The sequence below is a fragment of the Molothrus ater genome, chromosome 1 (assembly GCF_012460135.2).
Source record: "Molothrus ater isolate BHLD 08-10-18 breed brown headed cowbird chromosome 1, BPBGC_Mater_1.1, whole genome shotgun sequence".
NCBI lineage: Eukaryota > Metazoa > Chordata > Aves > Passeriformes > Icteridae > Molothrus > Molothrus ater.
This window is the reverse complement of record NC_050478.2, coordinates 111117755-111141788: the sequence shown is the minus strand read 5'-3', so window position 1 is coordinate 111141788 and position 24034 is coordinate 111117755. Positions and strand designations below refer to the sequence as shown.

The 24034-nt window shown below is 39.9% G+C and overlaps 1 protein-coding gene across 1 annotated transcript in view; it reads right to left on the bottom strand.

The window, feature by feature from the left end:
• SPIDR (scaffold protein involved in DNA repair) overlaps positions 1-24034 on the bottom strand; it is a 196275-nt gene that overhangs the window by 100642 nt on the left and 71599 nt on the right. The window contains 1 exon segment of the mRNA XM_036379007.1: positions 20986-21205. Within this exon segment, the coding sequence (XP_036234900.1) occupies positions 20986-21205 (220 nt within the window).

Here is a 24034-nt window from a genome sequence, read left to right as displayed (position 1 = left end):
TGGAAGGAACTGGCAGATTTGGGTAAGAAAAGAAGCTTTCTCTTAGAGGTGGGTAGCTGGCAAGGTTAGAGTTGTTAGTGGATTTGATTGTGAAATTTTGTGATAAATTTGCAGCCTTCAATTCTTGCTGTCCACAAAAAACACCAGCAGCTCACGTGCACACACTGTATTTACTTAAAAATTACTAAGACTGGGACTTTTGCAGAGTGATGAGCTAATAAATGAGCACATCATGGAAACAGCCTTGTCCTATGTTCCTGTACTTCCTGCACAGAATGATCCTTTTCCTTTCTGTTGTTATCAGATGAGGACCCTGCTGGACAGGTAATATCACTCAGTCCCAGGACAAAAACTAAGGAGAGCAGTTAAATGCTGTTCACCAACAACTTCAGGCAAGCTGTGCACCAGTGATTCTCAAGCCAGCCACTGCAGGGTTGCTGTAAGAGGTGTGGGTTCGGTTGTTTTTTCCTTCATATTTGCAAAATGTTCTGTTTTATGCTACAGGTTCAAAAGTTATTAGCACTGTGGTTAGAAGCAGGTCTGCAGATCATTTGTAGAATCACAGTTCTCTATCAAGGTGTAAAAGAAAGGGCTGTAAACAGCTCTATAGACAGAGGTACAGAGCTGTGAATGAAGAAGAACTGACAGCAAATTTTAGAAATTATAAGCAAAAGTAGAAGAGTTTACACAAATTTGTATTTCATTTATGATACTCTCTGGGACAGTGCAAACATTGGAGATCATCCCCAAGTACTACTGCTTGTTCAACAGAAAAACAATACACACCCCCAAGAATATGTTAAAAAAAATGTACTGACTGGGGGAGGGGCTGGGAGTGGAGGAGGGAGAAGAAAATAATTTTGCCCTTACAATCTAATCACCAAAATTGTGTTTTGAGTGGTGGTACAGCCTGAAAGGGCTCCTCCCTAAATCTTGTTCCTGGCAGAAGTCAGCAGAAAACACTATAGGGCATTTTCTGCTGGGAAAGAAAAAAATGAAAAGGCACAGCACATGACTTGTGAAGTGACTGCTAAAAACAAGGGAGGATGAAACACAAGCATTTGCTGCTATTACAATGATCTTGCAATAGCAGCAAATATCTGGGTACATTTCAGCTCCAAAAATTGGAGCTGCAGTCCCACCTCGGCAGAAGTGAAAAATATATGCAAGTAAGTGCCAACTGAGTTTCAGTCTCAAATACTTCAGTATTTCCTACCCTGAAAGGCATTTTGACCTGCAGTGGTGGTAAAAGTCTTCCTGCATGAAATCCTTAAGGCTCCTTTACAACAACCCATTTACTAGGGAAACAGAGAAGTGTCTGTATTTTAGCAAAACAACCTGTTTTCCAAGTTCTAAAAATAGAAAAGAAAAAAAAATTAAAAGTGTCTGTCATTTTGAAACCACTCACAAGCATTTCATCCTAAGCAACACAGCCTCCCCCCTTGCTAAAAATAAAACAGTACATTACAGCAACATTTTTTGCTGGCTTCAGCCAAGGATTTGAAAACCTCCCCTCAGCCCAGACAGGCCGTAAGCTATGAGTCAGCACTTCTCAGCATTTCTGGAAATTCCTCAGCAGAGCATCCACCCTGTAGCAGGAAGCTGCTGCTCACTTCAGTCGGTACCAGGAAATGGATGGGTGCTCCTGGGCCTCACCTGACCCGGGCACAGAGCTCAAGGAAACTTCCCCAAAACTACCAAATGTTCCCCATCCCACCAGCTTCCTGCAACACCACCAAATGCACTGCCTGTGAATAAGCTTGGTAACTCCACCCAAACACAACTCTGTGCAGTAGCAATGAACAGGAAAATATAGGATGAATTAAGGAAAAAATCCCACCATGCTGGACAAGGGCAACGTGTCTCTCTGGTGCAATTTTATTGGTATGGCCTCTCCCAGCCTGAATCCAGAGGCAGCTCAGCTCCACCAGCCCTGGACAGGATCTGTGCCCTGTCCGAGGAAGTGTGAATTCATCCAAAACAGCCATGCCCCACCATGTAAAGAGTGGGTTCCTGGTGCTTACAGAGAAGATGATTCTTTCCCCTTTCAGGTGGATAAAGAAGGCACAAGTTCAGGGCATTGCCACACACATGGTACAGTTGCGTCTCCCCCTCCAACAGTCCTTACTTCACACAAAAAATCTTATGATCTGCACACAACAGAGCCCAAGGGTGGGAGGAGGATCCACGCCTGTCAGGGGGACACCCCAAACCTGCCTGTGCCTGTAGAGGCTGTGGTGTTGTCAGTTCTCAGCCCTACTGAGACACAAACCAGAAGTGCCTGTGGAAGCTCTTGGTGCTCGGTACTCCCAAGCGTGCAGCACTGCCAAGGTGTAGACACTGCTCTTGAAATGGAGATATAACACACACTTGGGTCCATCTAAGGAGATAAAGCAGCTATTTCACAGGCACTGACTGTGGTGAATGCAATTCCTACTTTACTCATCTCCTACTGAGTATCTACTCTCGTTTTGCTTTAAACACAGGCTTTGACAGGGACTTTAAAGAGGGAGAGTTCAGGGAATAGGAAGTACTTTGTGAACAGCAGTAATTGCATGTTCTGGCCTCTCCAGCTTACATCATGCATGTTATCCAACAACCACAAATCAAGAAGGAAATCAAATTTCAAGAAAATAATTTTCAGCACAACGTATATGTTAAAACTAACAGAACAAGACAAATGTTGACATTTCCCTGCTTGTTTCTTGCTTTCATATATGTTGCTATACTCCTATAAAAATCTTGCCTTTTTTTTTAATGAATATTTGTATAAAGGAAGCTGCCTAAAGTTGGGTACAAAAAAAATGTTTTTCTCAACTGTTTTTTAATACGGAGCAATGAGATTAAAGCGAGGCAGACAGCCAAATACCTCAGCCATCACAGTCATTAATAAACGCGTTTAACATTCGTGCAGCTTTCGAATGCAGAACATCTGGTTCCAATTCCCAATCTGGCTTTTAATAAAAGTGCCTCCCCCACAATACTTTTATTATAAAGTGTTCTTTTCCTCCGCGCGCTCTCAATGCCCCCCTCCCCCCTTTTTTTTTTTTTTTCCTCTCTTTTTGGAAGCGGCTGTTCCTTCCTTCTTGCTGGAAGCCACCTGACCACTGCCAGGAAGAGGAATGCAAAACATTCCCAGGAGCAGCTCCTGACGTCAGGGCGGCAGCATTCCTCCTCCTCCTCCTCCTTCTCCCGCCGTGGCCGGGCCCGGAAAGTCCAGGGCTGGTCCCTCCGCCAGCCCGTGCCCCATTCCCGGGGTTTTCCTGCTCTGCCCACAAACCCTGAGCCAGAATGAGCCTGGGATGGGGCTCACGCTGCACCAGAGCTGCTCCATACCATGTATCCCTTACCCCTTCCCCTAAAACATGAGTCTGTGCTTCGGATAAACTTCAGGCCCCCTGTAGGCTTAAATCAGCTTAGGCACTGACTTTGGCGATTCTTTCCCTTCACTTCTGATTTCTTCACTGGAAGGCAGGCGGCAGAAGGATGCCAAGGAAAACAGGGACACGCTGCTGCAGGGTGGGTTGTTTTTTCACTCCTAAGACGTTCACGAGAGACATGACATGATACCAAGGCAGGCAGCCTGTGTCCAACCCGGATCTTCTCAGTTTCCTTTTTTTTTTTATTCAGTATCCAGCCTCTAACACATCACAGTGTGGGATTTCAATCCTTCGCCTCTCTAATTTCAGTTCACAGAATCACAGAATAATGAGGTTGGAAGAGACCTCTAAGATCATCGAGTCCAACCTATGCCCTAACACCTCAACTGGACTATAGCACCAAGTGCCATGTCCAGTCTTCTTTTAAACACGTCCAGAGATGGTGATTCTACCACCTCCCTGGGCAGAGCATTCCAGTACTTTATTATTCTTTCAGGTGAAAAATTTTCTTCCTAATATCCAACCTATACCCTCCCTGACGTAGCTTGAGACTGTGTCCTCTGGTTCTGGCAGTGCTGCCCAGCGGAAGAGACCGAGCCCCACCTGTCTACAGCCTCCCTTCAGGGAGTTGTAGAGAACAATAAGGTCACCTCTAAGCCTCCTCTTCTCCAGGCTAAACAACCCCAGTTCCTTCAAACATTCCTCACAGGGCTTGTGTTCCAAGCCCCTCACCAGCCTTGTTGCTCTCCTCTGGACATGCTCAGTCATGGTAATACATTATTAAATGTATTATTTAATACATTTATTAAATATTATTTTATTCTACTCTTGAACTAGCTGGTAGCTAAAACTACACAAAAGATATTCTAGGTTGAGTTGCAGCCCTTCAGATGAGTATTACTCCCTTCAATAGTGTTTAGTCCACTTATTCTGATATTTCTGGGACATATATTTAAAAAATTCTATAAAATGTTTTGCCTGAAAGAAAAGAATCTCCACATGTTTTAGTCAATCACTGTATCAAAGACAGTGTTAAAAAAATCCCTGTAATTGCTACCAGATCCATGATAAAACAGAGAGTATCCTAATTCCACCATGCCAACAGAGCAGGATGGTAGGCTAGGAAATATGGGGGGGTGGGGGGGAAACGTATGGAAATACCTTCATTTCTAGAGGATGCAAAGAAAGAGCTCTTCAATAGACATTTCATATCTATAATTGTTAACAAGAAGTGTAAAATACATCATTTCACCACTCCAAAACCAACAAAACCCTAATGTGTAGATGTTAGTTTAATTATAATTTTCCAGGGAATACAAAGGAAGCCAAAACTCATCCTGAAAAGCTAAGGCATATGACTGGTGGTAGTAAAGTGTTCACATATATCACTTTCCCCCAAATATTTACTTTATAAATACAAATTTCTCAATGTTGACTGACCACAATGAAAAAATAAAGATTTGGAAACACTAAGCAAAACAGTTGCATTACTTTCAATAATAATCATAATTAATCAGCTGTTAGGGTTATACTGTCTGTGCAGCTGCAGTTCTACACATGAAGATCCAGATGAGTCCAAAACTTGCAGGCCATCTCTCAATCCCAGTTCCTCAGCTTCTTGCTCCATTTGTGGCAATTTAAGAAATAAAAATATGTTTGGGTTTTCTTCTAGTGTAAGGACTTGTTACCAAAAGGTCAAACAAGTGTCTGCCCTCTGACCAACCTCAGGCCACCCACAACTTTTTTAGGGAAACCTGCTCTCTGAAGAACCACAGGCTAAGTAAACACACTGCTTTCCTGGTAAGAACATCCTCCTAGTGTTCTTGCCTTTGCTATACCAGCTGGCCACATCTGACCAGCTAGAAAACCCAAAACCACCTCTTTTTGCGCTCTTCTCCAGAGGTCATGAGTATTCCAGTGACAAATTGGTATTGTTCAGGAAGTTGGCAATGACACCCATTAATTTTATTTCATAAAACTTAATAGGGCCCTGAAAAAGGGCCCTATCATCAGCCAGCTGAATAAAACAGTGATCTGTACTTTAATATATATACCTAAAAATTTTAACTGAAGTTCACTGATGTCAATAGCCAGCCATCAGTATACATGACTATTAAAAATAATACCATTTTTTTGGTATTTTGCAACAAAATGAGAAAAAAGTATAGATATTTCCATCACTAAGAAACAGAAGTAAGAAGAAATGTAACAAAAATATTATATTACCTAAAAAAAAGTAGTGGCTTAGTAGACTTGGTCAATTTCCTAAGCTTAATAGCAAAGAAAGTGAAATATGTCCTTAGTACCTTCTGAAATTAAGCCAAGCTAAGGTGGCCTGTAACCCGTGAAGAATACTATACACTTTACAGCGCTTGACAATTTTCTCAATTTTCTATTTTTTATTTCTAGTTTATTTTATTTGTATTTTTATTTCTAGTTTATTTTATTTGTATTTTTTTACTACACGTAAAGCTAGATGTACACAGAGTTTTTTCAGGTAAATAGGGATTTAGGGATTTTAAAATTTTCCCTTTTTTTCTCCCGATTTTTTTTTTAAATTTTATCTTACCAAAATGTAAATACATGCGAATCAATACCACGTCACTTCCGAAAAGTAGACTTTAGAATTTCTGAAAGATGAACTTTTAAAAATGATTGACAATTTAATCCCTAGCATTAAAGTTTGGATGGAGATTAGAACATGCATGGCATACAGAAGTGATGAGAATTGGGGTGTGTTCTCACCTTCCCTAAAGATTAAATTCACTCTTTTCTCTTGTGTTTCAGCTGCTTATTTGTTCTATTATTCTTTTATCACCTGAAATAACATTGGGATGCCAAAAGCATGAATGAAGTCACAGCAAGAACTTCCTTCTATGCATGGTACACAGAATTAAACTTCAGGTGTGTTTTCAGGAGGCTGCTTCAGGAACCTGTGATTCACCAGCCATGTTCCAGGCGTGCATTGCCATTCAGTCATGGCCAACTTTCTCCTGTCAAAATCTGGCAAGTGCTCTGATTTCTGCAGATGAAATGGACATTAGATTGGAAATTCAGCCTCAGAAGACCACAAATACTTTAAACATTTGTTTTCGGCAAAAAACCTACATAAAGTGACAGATATTTGCTGTGGCAAAACCACAGCAGTTCACTTGAGTTCTAGAGACAGAAGCCACTCTCTAAGTTACAGAAAAGGGTTTAATTCATCAGTAACAAGGCTTAGAAAACAATGGGTGCAGAGGAAAAAAAGATCAGAAAATTGAGTGATATCCAGAGATCACTAAGAAAAATACATCAACTCTCTTTTCCTGGTTACTTTTCCATCTTTCTTGCTTACATCACCAGCAAGAGCTATCCATTCAAGTGATAGTTTTTTCTCCAAGTCTAAAATGTCAGTTGATATCATTTTGCCCTGTGACACCTGAAATACTGCTAACTGCAAAGCATCAGAAGCAAGGGGAAAAAACCCTTAATTTCACAGGTTCACTTGTACATCTGGCAAGTGAAACAGCCCAGACTCCAGGTGCTAATGATGCACAGCCCTGCCTACAGAGGGCTAAGCCAAGAGCCTCCTGAGAACCAAACTCACTCTGAGGTTTTGGAAGGCCGCACTGGGAGAAACTGTGAGTTTCTTCACAGCTCCTCACCTTCACACACAACCTACACAAACTCTGTTTTGAAGCCTGCTCATACTTTTTTTGAGGTGTGCTCCCTGCTCTTCTCCCTGATTTTTCTTCTCATGCATCTCTGTTTTCTGCTTCTGGCTGGGCCTGGAAGTGGAAGTGCTGAACACCAGGAGTGGATCCAGCCCCATTGTTGAGTCAGATATGGGAGCCCGTGCTCATCAGATTTTCCTGCTGCATTCCAGATTTCAATACCCAAAAAAATTCAGATGCTTATCTAAACTAAACTTCCTGAGGGTGAGCTATCCCTAGCGCTGAGACGCTTTGAAGGTCGATATGCACTTGAGCAGGAGACAGCACCCAACCTGCCCTTAAAGCGGGGCCTACCTACAGAACTTCAGCTCTGTCTGCCTGGGTAAATTACCCAGTTAATTGTCTTGGCGTTCATATTTACATTCAAAAAAAGGAAAAACAGAGATGAGGTCAAATCACTACACTGTCCCATTAAAACCTTTGTTTTAGGCAAATGGACTTCAGAAAACTTCTTTTGTTGTGTAAAGTAAACCATATGTACATAACTTTGTAGAGTAATTTTGATGTTAGGTTTATTAATATAATTTTGTTACTAAGCTGTTTACCATTTCAGGCTCCTAATAGCTGTGAGGGCTTGTTAACAACACTCTGAAATCACAGGGAAGTATTTTCTTTTCCTTTGGTTTGAAAAGAGAAAACAAAATTCTAAATGTGTTTATTTCCATGCTTTATATTGTGTGTAGCATCTATTTCCTTTAACATCAAAATTTTACGACCACGAAGCCTTTTCCTCAGCCAAATTATTATTGCAACAGTGTGAGACTGCATTACTCAGCAGTGTTTAAAGAAAGTCCCAAGGTGAAATATTTCACTTTCTTCTTAAAGTAATAAGACTATTACTACAAAAAGAAATAATTACAAAAATTACAGTGGTAACAACCCACCACATCTTAAATTATCCTGTTTGGAGTTGGAGATTATTTTTTCCAGTTTCAATTTTGAAATGGAAAATTCTCCCACATAGCACAGCATAACCAAAAGCTTTTGCTGGCTTGTCTTTTGATTTGGAGAGACAGAATATAGCAGTTTCTGCCAGACTAACTGCTCAAAATCCCAACTAGTTTCTGAAAGTCTTCCTTTACTTTTTTTTTTTCGCAACTAAGGAGTCATTACCCATGGTTCTCCTGGACAACTGCTGGGCCATTTGTACAATACAGTGAGGAGCGGTGGTAGGCAGAGTATCCATACAGCAACAGATTTTGGTACCCAGCAAACAATCTTTGCTTAACAGAGACCAAAACAATTCTAGAAACCTTCAGTGTCTAATGCAGGGAGGAGCATGTCCAATACATGAGTCAGGAAGGAGATACACACACACACACACACACACACACACACACACACACACACACACACACACAAGTTCACCATCTTGGAAGTTGTAGAATGTTAGTTACCTTACCTCTGCTTTCCTATGAAAAACAAGTAACTAGACTCTAAATCCAACAAAAATTGCCATCTGTGTTGCAAATACAGTTAAGGAGGAAGGTGGGGGAATAAAAGGTAATATCAACCCATGTACTCTCTGCTTACAGTAAAGTATGTCAAGGATATTTAATTTTTTCCCCCCCCATTTGACCTCCTAAATGGTTTAAATCTATTACATCTTGTCAGAAAGGAAGGTGAGGAACACAGAATGAGAGGTGAACCCAGTAATTAAATATGTTGAAAGGTTCCATGATAGTTTAAAATCAATGCTCTATTTACCAGTGCAGCATCAAGACAGTCAAGAGGAAAGAATGGGATAATCTAACCAATAAGTTTCTCATATTTTCCCTCGAGTGTCAAGAATCAGCATTAGTCAGGAAAAATGTTAAAAATCACAAGACACAAAAGTCTTTGAGGGAATAATATGAAGAAGTTAAAAAGATTCACTGAGGAAGAGAAGAGAAGAGAAGAGAAGGAGAAGGAGAAGGAGAAGGAGAAGGAGAAGGAGAAGGAGAAGGAGAAGAAGGAGAAGGAGAAGATAGAATCCCCACCAAAGCCTGGAACAGGTCTGTTAGGCTTTCAGCAGGTTAAAAGCCTGTCATAGTCAGGAGGTCTGCTCTTAACGCGACTGCGACATGCAGGGAAGTTCTCTGTTTCTCCCCTGGTAAGCTCAATTCAAAGCAAAGTTTGTAAACATCCCGGGGGAGTGGGCATAAAACGACACCGTGTTTCAGAAACATTTACAAGTGTTTTGCAGAAATGAAACTTCACTTAAAGAGCTCAGTTTCGCTCTCCCGGCTGGAGGATGGGTGTCGGTCTGCAAGTTCAGAGGCAGCCGGCGCGGAGAAGCCTTGCGGGCAGCAGAGCTGTGCGAGCAGCGCGGTGCTCGCCTCCGGCGCATCCCCACATCCAGCAAGGAGAGCGCGCCGAGTTATTACAAGTTGTGCAGAAGCGATGGCGCACAAACCCGAGCAAACATCCCTGCTGCAGGCTGCTGTTTCACGGATGTGGAGCTTTGACGCCAGAGAAAGCTGTGGACAAATACGCGCTGCCGCTGTCTCGGTGAGATCAGCTTTTCCTGGGCTCCTGCTGACAACATTGCCACCTTCCGCAGCCGCCGAGAAGAGCACGGACCCGCGCCCGGGGGGCTCGGGCAGCATCCCACCGCTCCGGGAAGCGCCGTGGAGATGCTGTTCAGGAAGGTGCTTCCCCAGCGCTGCCCTTTGTAGCCACCCCGATAACTCAGAACAGTTTATTTTCGAAGCCTGCGATTGAATCGATGCTGAGCGCAGCACAGCCCCCAGAAGTGGCGCGGTCCAGCCGAGCGCACGCACGGGTGGGAAACGCGACAGAGGGAACGCGCTCTGCACCACACGTACAGTACATCCTAGTGAATGCAGAGCCAGCCTGGCTGCTCGTGTCACTTCCAAAACAGCTGAGGAGGCTGGGGAAAGTCAAAGCAGAAGTTAAAGGGAGGCAAATGTCGCTGTCTCCATGGCCGGACCTGAGGGCATCTCATTCTAGACTCCAGCCCTCATGCACTGGACTGCTGTCGTGCCCAGTGTCAGTGAAAGGGGCAATAAAACACATAGATGAACTACCCTGGCTTCTACACACTTGTAATGTCAATATATGCATTTTATATAAGCTTGAACCTCCGATGAGGTTATATGTTAAAAGGCTGTATTTTGTCTTGCTAGCTTGCAGCCAAGTATTTTCCTCCAAATCATCCACAGTTCATGTATAGTTAATAAAACAGTAGCATTAAGACAGCAGTTAAAACACAGCTAATAACAAATCAAATATATTAACCAATACATTTAGTGCACATTCTGAATGGAAAATGGCTTTACTTAAACATAGCCAAAATACACCAATGGAGCTGTTAATGTGCGATAAGAAAGTACTTTCCAAGAAAAGCTTCAAAAAAATCAACATGGCAGCCCAAGCAATACCTACACTAATTTAGAAAATGTGTGTTCAGAGTTTAATAAGTAGAGAAGGGCTTTGCATGCAAGATTATACATATTTCCAAATCTCAGAGCTCTTGTAGAAAGGCAGTCTTCAATACGTAAGGCTTTGCCAAAGAACAAGATTCGTGATCAAAGGTAAAGAATCCCAACCAATTAACTGGAACACACAGGAAAATAATACTTTCATATGCAGTCTAATCTAAATATAAATAGACATAAAAGTTGCTCACTCCCCCTCCAAAAAAGGTGTAATTTATATTTGGGTTGTGGAAATAACTTCTCCCCCTTGTTTTCTCCTCCAGCTGTGTTTCAGTTTCAGGGTAACCAGTAAACCTAATAGGATTCCATTCCTTCCTAGGTAAGCATCAGTCCTCAAAAATCAAGAAATTGAAGTTGTATCTGCAGTGACCTACAACAAAGGCAATTCTCAAGACTTAGGAGGACTATTCTAAAAGCTGATCATGTTGAAGTTTGTTTTTAGAATGGGTTTGCTTTTAAGTATAGCTAGAAAACAGGTCTCTGCTATACAGCAAGATTCAAAAGCAAACTCCTGGGGTCAAATATCTCCCAGCAAAATTAGACAATCACCTCATGCAGGACTTCTCAAGCTGCAAACCACAGGAGGCTGCAAAAAGACAAAGAAAATACTGGGCAACTTATTTGGTTTTATGTGAGAGATGGAAGGTAAGAAATATTTGGGAATAACATAAAGAACAATCCTATATTGTATAAAATGTATTTTCATTCAAATGTCTTCAAAAATAATTTAAAGAATGATTATTATACATATATACTGTAAATGTGAGCTCCTTCAAGCATATAAACCCTGTAAAATCCAGTGACAGCCCATATCAATAAAATTTATCTCTCCCTCAATCTGTACATTCACAATGCATAAAAAACTACCAGCCATATAAAATTAATATTTATGACAAGCTCAGTGAACCAGAAGACAAGCAGTAATGCACAAATGCCATGTACAAATCTCACAGAGTTGCATTGCTCATGTTTCTCAAAAACGAACCTCAGCTTGGAGGAGAAACTTGGTTTTGGGAAACGCAACAGACAGACATGCTGTGCCATGCTGGGAAGACAGATGAAAACACAAATAAAATCAATGTAATTTATGGTTTTATACTGAATCTTAAGTGTTCTCAAGTTTGGTGCTTTCAGTGTGTGCATGCAGCACTGTAAATATTCTGCCAGGTTTTTTTTGGGAGTAGTTATGATCCTCAGTGTCTGTCCCAACAATACCTCAGAGTATCTCAGGATATTTCTTCATAGCCTCAGTTCACACAACAAGGGATTAGCTGGAGATGCTGACAGACTTGGGTTTGCACTAACAGACGTGCTTGGGTTTGCACTAACAGCAGAGTCAAGGTGGACACGCAGTCCTGCTTTTTATCACAGCCAAGGACCTTGGACTGACTATGGACAATCACTGCCAGGAAGACCATGCAGAAGTGCATTATTGTGATCTGCTGAACAGCAAACATGTGCTGCTTACAGGAAAAAAAATAAATACAAGACTTAGAAAAAGGGAAGATAACCATCAAAACAAAAAACCTCCACAGAAATGTTCACTAGGCTTCTTTATTTTTAACTCTTTCTTTAACTCTTTTACCAAGAAGAGAGAAAACAGGTAATGTTTTAGAAGTCCAAAGAGGTTAAAGAAAGAAAAAAACCACCAAAACAAACAAAAAACCCCCATACACACAACCACCCCCCTTCCCACATACTGCCAAGTAATGATTTTTTTTTTTGGCGCCACATCAGTGATTTGGCTTTCCACACACAAATCCCCAAAGGTAAAATTAGTGGTTGTACAGGACTTCTAATGCTCTAAATATTGTTCTGAAACATGTTCTGAAACTTCTGATTGGAGAAATTTGGTGTTCCAGAAGGCTGTACTGGGGCAGTAACTAGAGGAGTACTTTTTCAGGACATCTCAGGACACTGTCAAAGAAGCCCACCAGTCAGGGAGAAGCAATACACTGCAATCTGCACAGTGAATGTTGACTTGGAAGACTGGTAGGAAGAGAAGCTTCATCAAACACACAAAAGGCTACACTGAATGTTTCACAGCTGAACTGTTTCATATACCAAAGTACATTCTTCTGCCAATAATACATAAAACTACAGGTATTTTTCCCACTAGCTTTTACTGAAAGAGAAGTAATCTGCCTGGTAGAAATAACAGTAAAATTTGTTCTCCCCCTTGCCCTCCCATGCTCCTGCCCCCCAGGATAGCTGAGATCTTTTAAATACTGTATTTTGGGTAGCAACATTCCAAATCTTTCAAATATCTGAAAGCCACATTCCTCTTTTGAAATACTTGGGGCTTTAATTACTATTTCTGCTAGGACTACAGTAATTAACTGTTGCTTACCTACACTTAAATATGACATTCAGGAGGAGGAATCTGACAAAGCATACCTTGATATTGTAGGGAATGACCACACAGGATAATTTGGCAAACTCACGCTTTATCCATCTCTTTGCCCACGCAAAATTGCCCAAGGACAAAAGCATCCTTAGCATGAAAATCCAGCATATATCCAGAAAATATCCAGCTTATTCAAACCCCAACCTAACTGCACACAGAACTGCATGGAAAAATCATACTCCAAATACATATCTACCATTATAGTAGCAAATGACACCTGATAAATAAAAACAATGGCACTTGTCTTGAAAACTGCCTCTCCACAGTGAGCTATGTAAATACATTTTATTACATAAAGTGAAAGTGCTAAACAGCAATCCAACAAGCAAAACCCATAAATTTTCAAATTTTAAATTAAAAAAAAAATTAGCTGATTACTGATAATCTTGAACATTCAAAGAAACCCATTCACAAAGTTAAAACTTGCTCTTCAGTGGTTAAACTACCAAAGGAATTTTGGCACATAGTCTTTTTACAAATTAAGTATTGTTTTACACGTCCCAAATCTGTTAGTCATAAACATTAGCAGAGGAATACAAATCACAACTTTTTAATAACCTTGCAGTAATTCTGAACTTGTTCATCTGAACTTATTTAGCTTGTTTTTCCTTCATGACTGGATAAAGCAGACTGCAGTGCCAGGTCTTGGCTCCACCAGTTGCTCATTAAACTAGATCTGGAATTTAGCATTGGATTGAATACACATGGGAACTCATGTGAAGCTGCTCGTATATCAATGATAGCTCCGTTGCTAACACAGAGTTTATCCAAGACCGTACATTTTTCGTTGACTTGAACAAAGCTGTTCACCATCCTCTGGTTTTGACGTCAGTGGACAACTACCCACTAACAGTATCTGTCACTACAAAATGCTTGGAATTTCCTCACTTATAAAAGCTGGAAAGTTTCAAGTACAGACCTTTCATTAAAAAACAAAACAAAACAAAACAAAACTTTATTAGATTTTTCAGGATAGGATTATTTCATGAATATTAGGAGAAGACCTTTGCATTCTCACTGAATATTTTTTCCAGTAATTTTTCAGACATAAAAAACATCACTGACTGTAAGGAATGGATGTTTAAAAACAATTTTCCTATTCTGTTGCTAAAAGCTGTGGACTCAGATGTATGCTAATTCCTCAACATGGAAGCACCATGGTGATTCAGATTTTTCCCATTAACTGGACACCACAGTTATTCCAGTAGGATCTAAGTTGGACAGTATCTATTATTTAGGAAAAATGTAGAAAAACATACCCCATGCATAAACCAGGCTGTTCACATCCCCTGCCTCTTTTCTACAGCTCCTTTATTCTCACAAGCCTATGTTGGAAAAAGTCATCCTGGTGGAGACTCCCTCCAGAGAACAACATGCAGTGCTCCTTTCGGGTGAGCTCTGCTGCAGGGGTGTGAGGCAGGAGCACAACGCCTGACTGGATGTGCCCAGTTCAGACACACATCTGGTCAGGGAGGCCAGAGGTATTCTACCCTGATGGAGGCTTCTGTGGCAGCAGCAACACATTTCAACCTTGATCTGAAAGCCAAGCTGCTGCTTTGCAAACACACCACTCGCTTCTGACCCCTCTGATTTGGCCGAAAGCAAACAAATGGATCAACAAACCCCCGCGCGTCATTGGTACAATGCAGTGGAAATTCCCCTTTTTCAGCATGGCAAGATACCATCAGCTATTAATCCAGAGACAGGCAGTCGTGTTTAAAAATCCAGTTTCAATCTTCTACACAACTCTGTATCTACTATCTTGAGGCTCCCGTCCTCCTGTGTTTCCATTCTTTTCTCCATGGAAACCTCTGTTATAGAGAGCAGGTTTTTCATCTTTGTTTTTCAAGGTACTTATATTTTCTATGTGGCATTTGTATAATGTGTCTATCCATGCCACACTTGTAAAAATAAGCATGTCAGGCTCACTGTAAAAACGTGATCGTGTTACTGTGTTTATTAGACATAGCCCACATCCGAAATACCACATATATCTGTTGCTTCAGGTGGTTGTGGCAGATCACAGAAATTACATCAATGACTTTTTCTCCTCTTGGAATCAAAGCTGTGCAATTCTGCATTTTTCCAATTTTGTCATCCATCTATGAAGGAACACCACTTTTCATTGATTAGATTACTAAGAAATTGAGTTGTTTTGATTTTCTACATGCAAAGTAAACAAACTCATATAATATTAATTGCTTCATCTCTTCACTTCTAGAGATATCAAATAGCATATACCTGAGCAGCTATACAGAGAAAATTTTCGCCCTTTCCATGAGAGGATGGAAAAAAGAAAAATTTTTTTTTTAAAAGAAAAAAGGAGAAAAATCCTAAGGTCTATTCTGTCAAGAAAAGACAAAGCAAAAGAAACACTGAAGAAATTCTATTAAAAGCTTGCTAGGGACCGCTTTCAGTTCATAGAAAGTATGTGTATTTTTGTTCTCAAAAGACAAAACACCTCTTCTGAAGTGATTGCACTAGGAAAAGTATATCTTAGGAAAACAAAAAGTGAATTCTTGCAAAAAACCTGCTGCTGCTTCAGCTGCTTCTGAAAGGAACTTCAATTTTCACCACTGCATGATCTCTGAGAAGCAATTCCAAGCCGATGATATGATCTGATCTTTGGCTCCAAGGCCATTCCCATATGTACTTTAGAAATAGTGCCCACACTGGCTTTACAGCTCTGAAGTTTTGTAGAATTTTATCTTCTGAGTGAGCCTCATCCCTCTTATCAGGTTCTCCCACTCTGCCATTGTTACATTCTTTCTTTGAAGATGTTAAGGGAGAGCCAACATCTTTCCAGTGAGGAGGATCTGACTGGTGATCTCCCCCCTCCCCCTTTTCCATCTGTTTGAATATTTATATGCATGTATATAAAGTGCCCAGATTTCATGAGAGGAAGATGGTGAACATTGATCAGTTGGACAAAACTGATCTATCAAGCATTCAAAGAAGCTGCCTCTCTGTGGAATAACCAGAGAAACTGAATGTATGTGAAAGATGTTCTATACATGTCTTTCCTTAATTTGAGAAAATTTAGAAGGATAGAGATGCTTTCTTTACAGAGCAGCAGGAGATAATTTCTGCATTTCATTAACATGTGAAGCCTAGATCCTGCTTTCACATGATCTTTCTAGTGATAGGTACTCTGTAAATGTTCTTAAATGCTTCCCTTGCTTGATGAGAGCAACAGTGATTAAAAAAAATAAAATTTCATCAAATGGAAGCCAAATGCTCTTTAACATGAGCCATGCTAGCTCAAAACACCTATTTCATGTGAGCTCCCTGTGTTGCTCCTGTTGTTTCTCACCCAGATGACGTAAGACAGTGTTAGGTAAGACAATGCAAAAATCACAGTAACATACTCATTTATCATAAATGCTGTTGTTGAGTCAACAACACAGCCCACAGCATGCCCAGGATAATTCTCAAGTAGAATACTACCTGAATCCACAAAACCAGATTGCTTCTTGCACATAAATTTCTTCAGAGCTTGCCTGCACGTTTCTACAGCAACTTCCACCATTGGCCTGCATTAAAGGACTTAAGATACAAGATTTCATCCCTGTACATCAGCTGATCTTTAGCAATGTTTTGTATGAGTCGTTCTTCTTGGCAGTAAATAATTCAAAGTCTTTTAAAACTCCTTCACTGAGGAGAGACTGAATTTAGCGTTATGCAAACAGAAATGAGAAGTCCACATTAAACACTTTCTCCAGGCACTGGAACACTCAAAGTTGAGTAATTATGACTCCCCGTGGTTTCACAGGTTAAGAGAAACTAAAGAACAACTTTGAAGTTGCTTGTTGATGTCACAGATTTAAGTGTTTTATGTACTTGCCATACCAAGTTCCTAAAATAAAACTGTCTCAGAAAAGTTGCATGGGGAATAATGGCTATCCAGCCAAGGATCTTGTTTTTTGCAGAGTTTTCAGGCAGTGTAAGAACAGAACAGAGTGGTTATGTCCCCTTCATACTGCCCCTGCCCCCAGTAACTACCACCACATGAACCTCCTGAACTAGAGGCTTCATACCAGACTTTCAGATTTAATAGGTATGGATCGACCTCTGAGCCTGTCCAAATCAAACTTGATCTGTGGTTTATACTGCTATTGCCAAGAACTCTATTAATATCACATACTTCTAGTAGTTTTACTTCAGAAATACATGAAAAACATTTCAAAGTTGTTAAACTTACTGGCAAGGGAAAGAATTCTAATCAGCACCATTTCCTTCAGGTCAGTTTATCTTGAATATTAACTAGTAGGCATATCTATGAGCAGAAGACAGGAGTATCTAAGGCAAACAGTCCATCCCCAAGCCTTGCAGAGTCAGCAGTCAAATGAATCCTGGAATCGCTAAAAATACCAACTCTCATTACTTTCTGTCAGGTATGGTAAATTATTTCTATAATTTTTACAATGAAACAAACAGAAAAAAACCCCAGGTAAGTTGAAGCCATAAAATCACCACAGTGGAAGAGTGGAAGCCTTTGTTTCCACTCTCTCATGTCTTTGCAGGCAATCTTTACTTTGTGCTGGATATGTATTTCTGCAAAGTGAATAAAGACGTAGAAATCAATTTAATTAAACTCAGTAATAAACTTTTTTCTTTTCCAGGTGTTAAAAACACTTAATGATTCAGATTTAGTTTGTGAAAAATTATGAGGTGTTCATTTAAAATCTCAATCCAAGAAGTTGCTCAGGTACTGCAAAGAAAACTAAAGGCAAGCCTACACAGGCAGGGGCAGGCAGGGCTGAGTTCTTTTGCCTGTTTTGTTCCCGACTGGCCAGACAGAAACCAGCTCCAGCCCAAAACACACAATCATTTTCATGTGATGTGTCCAAGCTAATAGGCCTTATTTAGATACAACACTGCAATAATACTTCCACATAGCCACAAGATCAGAGCAGGCTCCTGTCAGATGTCTCAGTGGCCGGCAGCTGAGCTCTGTCCTGCACCACACATGCTGGTTTGAAAGCTTTTATCAGTTTCTGGGGGTTGCTTTCCCTATTGCAAGTGACAATTCTCACATCAAATCCCCTGCTTTCAAGATTGTAAATATGTACCTTAAGACATTAGACCCAAAGAAATTAATATCTAGTTACAAAGAAATCTGGGTTCAGTCCTGGTAATTCTTGCCCTGACACAAAGCTCCTCTGAAATCCAGTGGGACCATTCTCATGAGCAATGTCTGGTGGTAAGATTCTTACAACCAGCCCCCTGTCAATGTTTTATTTTTGAAATTAAATTGCTTATACTGCAGTGCTGAAGTTTCATGGGATTCTGCATGCAAACAAATACCAACAAGCATATCAGCACTTCTCTAAACACTGCTTCCTGAAGTACTTAATGCAAGTCTACTGCTGCAGATGTTTCACATACTAGGTTATGCACTGAGTTCACAGCACATACAAGAACAGTTACAAAAGCAAAGTCTAATTTTATAAAGGCTCCAAAATTAAGTGTTCAATTTTTGACATGAATAATCACCTCCAGGAGCCAGTAGCCTGTGTGTCTACATTTTACTTGGTCGCCTGGTCAGAGGGCAAAAAGCAAAGTCAGAATGTAATTCTGGAATTTTATTTTAAAGGTAATGGGAAATTTTGCTCTCAGGACACAACAGCACCAGAAGCAGGCCACTTACAAAACACCCCATCTCATCCCACTCTGTCCTGCCATACAACTGTCTCAAAATACAAGACAACAATATGCAGTGTATTATGTATCCCAAAACCACACAGGTGGTTCAAGCATTGCCTCCCCTTGCATCTACTTTTTTTGGTCTCTTTTGCTTCTGACTGATTTCAATAAGATACATAAGATGTTAATAAGATACGTAAATATGTTTATTTCACCATGTCAGGATTAGATTTAGTTAATTTGTTTTTTCACTAGTCACACATTTGAATTGACAGACAACTGTTTTAACAGAAAAAGCATTTGTTTTTAACAGAAGTACAAATTCAATGCAGAGTAACAAGAACTAGACTTCAGCATTCAGAGTTCTCAAGTAGGAGTTTAAGAGAATAGAAGCTTGGAACTGTGTTAGAGGAAACTTCCACTAAGTATACAAGTCCAATTTTCAATTAATGTAAACTAAAAGTGCCAAATTATAATCTAAAACAAAAACATCCCTCATTCTCTCCCCTCCCTGCCTCCAGTATTTTAACAGTATCCAGCCCAACTTTTTTTGAAGTTGGTTGAGTAAACAGACAACTGACATTAAGATAATTTCAAAAAGAGAGAAAATAGGACTAGAGATGAGGTTTAATGCAGTTTTGCTACAATTAACTGATGTATTTATGAAGTGCCTTGAGAGACGTATAAGTAAGGAAAGGAACCGTGACAATGCAGATGTATCCTCTGTCCAAACATTACGGTTTCATGAAATAAACTTTTTCCTACATGAAAAGCACGTCCTACTAAAGATATATATTTTAAAAAAAGCAAATAAAAGGCAGAGTTTCTAGGAAGACAGACAGCTAGCTATGAAGCTTCCTAAAGAAATCTCAGCTTACATGCATACAGGAATGAGCTTTGTGTCCAGAACATCTTAAAATTTAAACAAATGAGAAGAGTAGACTAGTACAGTTGCAGATGTCTGTAGTCTGGAAAGGATCAGATCAGTGCAGATTTACATCTTCCCAGAGCAGACATGAAACAAGCTGCAGCAGTCCGAGACTTACACATGCTAAGCATTCTACAGTAACAGGTCAGGAGAAGAAAAAAGAAGGAAACAAAGAGAAAAGTTGAATCACACCCTACTTAAAAGAGTTTTTCTGGCACAAAAATCTTCATGTAGGTTAAGGTCTACACAGAAGGATACAGCTGCATAAATGCAAAACCTCATGGTTTAAAAACGACAGAGGAAACCTGAAGAGAAAAACGGAACTAAGTTTGTAGGAGAGAAACAAGAAGAAAACAGGAAAACAAAACCAAATGTAAAGCATGAAAAAAAGCTTGTGAAGGAAAAGATAAATGATAACAAAAAAGGGCAGTGAATCAGAATCATATCAGACTAGGACTTAATTAGTATTGAACTTCATTTTCCCTTGGCTACCGATCTATTTACATCTAAACTATCAATAGTTGTATCTGTAGCCATAAAAATCCCAAATAAAATATCTTCCCTTAGTTTTTGAATTGCATCCAAAAAGAGTTAAAAACATTTCAGAAGCAAAAGACTACAAATTGGGGAACTCAGAAAAGATTTGCAGCTATCAATGAAGATAAAAACCAGATACAGACCTTTGCAAAACAGGAAAAAGTATTTTGCAAAAGGATATGGTCAAACACGAGAGGCAGCTGGAGGCTAAAACTCAGGTAATGAATGCTGAAATACATAAGAAAAGTATTTCCTCTTTTATAATTTAGGGTGGAGGGCAGTGAAGAGAGAAGTAATGTTCCCACTTCAAAGTTCCCCTAAATTTTTATGAAGAGTAGTCCTTCCAGCCTACAGCCACTAACAACCAGCTGCTTTACTAGAAATCTCATCATTTTTTGCTACCCTTGAAATTCAGGTAAATAATCTAACTCAGAAAATAATCACAAGCATAGACCAAACATTTTGTAGAATTCCAGAAAGGGTTGTGCTGAAGAGGAACTCAGGGAACTGAAGACTGAATGCTATACAGTTAAAGGAGACTTTTCCACTGAAATATTATATCCATGCTCCCAACAACAGATGAGCATTCCTGAAGTACTTTGCTACCAGAAAGTATGCACTTTATTGGCCTTATCATTGATAAGACATTGCTCAGGCCTTCCTAGTGCTCTAAACATGAAAATATTAAGTGAAAACACAACTGAAGCCCTGAGCAACACTAGAGGCATCATGATACACATTTAGTTGTTATCTGAGCTGTCTTGAAGGTATCTGTCAAAGTTTCTCAAGCTGCCAGAGACAGATGACCACAAGAATGCCCTGTTCTCCCATTACCCCTCAAGGTTTTTCCTACAGCAGTGCAGCCAGCACTCAACCGACTCCACTTTGTTGTGCAGTGCTACAGCAAGTGTGGCCCCTTCTCCTTACTCACCATGGGGGATAGATGTGGATGACATCCTGTGGTCTGCTCTTCAGGTGAGCTGCTGTCTCTCTTGTGAAGAGGACTTTGAGTACTGGCTCCTCTGCATTGATGACAGCATCCTTGGGCGAAAGCGTAGCAGGAGACTGTTCCAGCTGCTGGCATATGGCAACTTGTATCGTGCACTCCTCAAATATTTCCAGAATCCTCACAATTAAAACACCAGATTTATCTGGAAAGAAAGTGAAAATTAAAAATAAAAATGCAAAGTCTGGATGAGGAGAAAGAAAGAAGTTCTGGTACTCTAAAGATGTGCATCCCTCTGTGCTCTGCACATCTGTCCGACTGTGATAAATCCATGTATGAGTAGAATACACAGTCTTATCAAAAGACCCACATTAAGCTTTTGCAGTAATTTTTGTTTTCTCTATAGATACTATTAATTGTAAAGAAAAAAATCCCACCTGCACTGCTTCCAAGTATCAATGAATTCAGATACTCCCTACAAGAAACTCTCCCCCACCACACCTCAACTTTTAAATCTTGCAACTCATTGACTTTGTTCAGTCTTTTTAATTAGATACTGCAAAAATGCATTTATTTAAAAACAGAATAATCAAACACTGTGTTAAAAGTGAAGTTGTATTTGCCCTCCTTGACCTTTCTCAAAGCAGCAGCTGTCAGGAACCAAATTAGAAGAATACAAAGCATCTAAAAGCTGATGATTCATGCTGAGGGACAAATGTGGAGAAAGAAGGAGTAAGATGCACTGCCTAAAAATAATTATTGCAAAACTGATCATCCATTTTATCAGTAGGCAGTCAGGGTAGTCAGAAGGCTCTGTTGTTTTAAAGCAACATGAACAGATACAAGCATCTACACAGATCAATTCTTAGCACTTTCATCTCTGCTGAACAAGAAACAACTTTGCACTGAAATGAAATTACCCCTGGGTCCTTTGCACTCTGCACAGGGCAGCAGCTGCTCAGACAGACCTTGGTCTGAGCTGTAAGAAAATGTAAGAAAAAGATTTATTCTCATTCTCACCTAGCCTTACTCAGATCTGCACTCTGGTCACTGAGAGGAGAAATGCTGTTACCCTGCTGAATGCTGCAAGCATTTAGCGGGGCAGAAAAAGGACAAGGGCAGCAGAGCCACAGTTCTACCCTTTTTGATTTATAAGTTGCATTGGGAAAAACACAACATCTCAAGAAAAACAGCTGATATAAATTATTGTCTTCCCACAGCAAAGAAGAAACAGGGGAGGAACAGTGAACGTGATACTGGAACTTAACAGCAGAGCTGTACTAGTTATTTGTTTGTTTATTTTAAGGCTCATTTCACAACTGTGAATGTTTTTCCTCTGGAAAATAATCAAATATTTTAGTTTGAGTTTATGAGAAACTTCAAAAAAAATTAACCGAACCCTCAAGAAACCCAAACCAAAGAAACTGGGCCCCAAAACCTTTCAAATTTATTCAATAAAGTTGAATTATACAAAAGTAAAATAAAAAATTCTGTCCCTGTTTTTATTAAATTTCATACTGAAACTGAAATAAAGCAATTTGGAAATCTAAAACTAAATTGTTCTCAAAACCACTTTCATGAGAACCCATTTTTCATCACATGCAACATGCTTCTGCAAAGCATTCTGCTTCCCCTGAACTGGTATTTTCCAGCTCTATAAAGGGTTCCACCAGACAGTCAGACACAAAATGTACATAAGCCACTTCTGTCCAAGCCATTACAGCTTGACCTCCTTTCCCAGATCTGAGAAGTAGGAGAATGAACCCTTTCTGCCAAGTCCTTTGAAACTGACTGATGCAGAGAGATGGTTGCAGCCTGCTGCTTCTCCTCACTGCTGTCACCTTCTCAGAGAAAGCCATAACGTTACAGTGCCACTGCAGAGACTCACTATACTGAGATAATGTTTGCTTATGTGAAAATTCTGACAAGGGTGAGCACTGACTAGTTTTCTATGCCTGAAGGGAAGGGCTTAGAATATTCACACTTGAATTCTGTTTTGCCTGACTAGCTGCAGTTGTGGTCCTCTGTCAACCCCAAGTCATTTGGCACGCATAAGCAAATTCTGCTAACCACAAAAATTCTCATCCTTTAAAGTAACTAAGCATTTACCTCTTCCCTCTAGACATACAGCACAATTTGCATTTACATCCACTTTAAAAAACAAGTCACAAAAAATAAAATCAGTCTCAATTTTCAAATGCACCAACAGCTTATTAAAAAAAAGTATTAAGACAGCTTGTGAGAGAGAGTGCTCATCACTTCTGAGCCAAGCATTTCTTATGTGAAGAATTCTATGACAATTCTTACTGGCCAGCAGCTTATATGTTACTCATTTTATACAGCAGGTTGAAGACAATGAATGACAGCCTAATATTTTTCTTTTAAATACCTCTGACTATAAAACAGTTAAAAATACTAGGCAAATCAAGAACTGTATCTGTATGAAAGTTTTAAAAGACATTGGAGTAAAAAATACCTACCACAACACTAGAGTCTCTTGCAAGTCTAAAGCTGGTGGAAACACTGGGAGCTGATTCTAAATGAAGCAGAATGCTTCTGCACTAAAAGCATCTCAATTTCGACCAGTAGCCAAATCTCACACTTGGCACACACGCACATTCTACAGAACCACAATCTATTTGTTTATTTAGATGCACAGAGATAGTTTAGTTTAATTACTCTGAAATTATTATTACTGCTGATGATAGTGTTCTCTTGAACAACATGGAAAAGCACTTTGGATTGCTGGCACATGATGAAACACCAAATTTCAGAGTGTAGCTTTGGTTTTAATACATTTGGCTCTTGTATTGTTATGTCAATCAAAAATAAATCAAACATATGTGGCTGCACACTGAAGGGCAAATTTGTGGGTGAGGAGACAGGCTGGATCACTGCAAATTCTACGGTTTCCAGAGTTTACTTGTTTGTTCATCCATGTGAAAAGCTCACTTTAGGTTTTTGCATTGTTCTCCTTCACCCTTGGATAACTTACATAAATTCCCACTTGCTTGCTGAAGTTATCATTCACTTA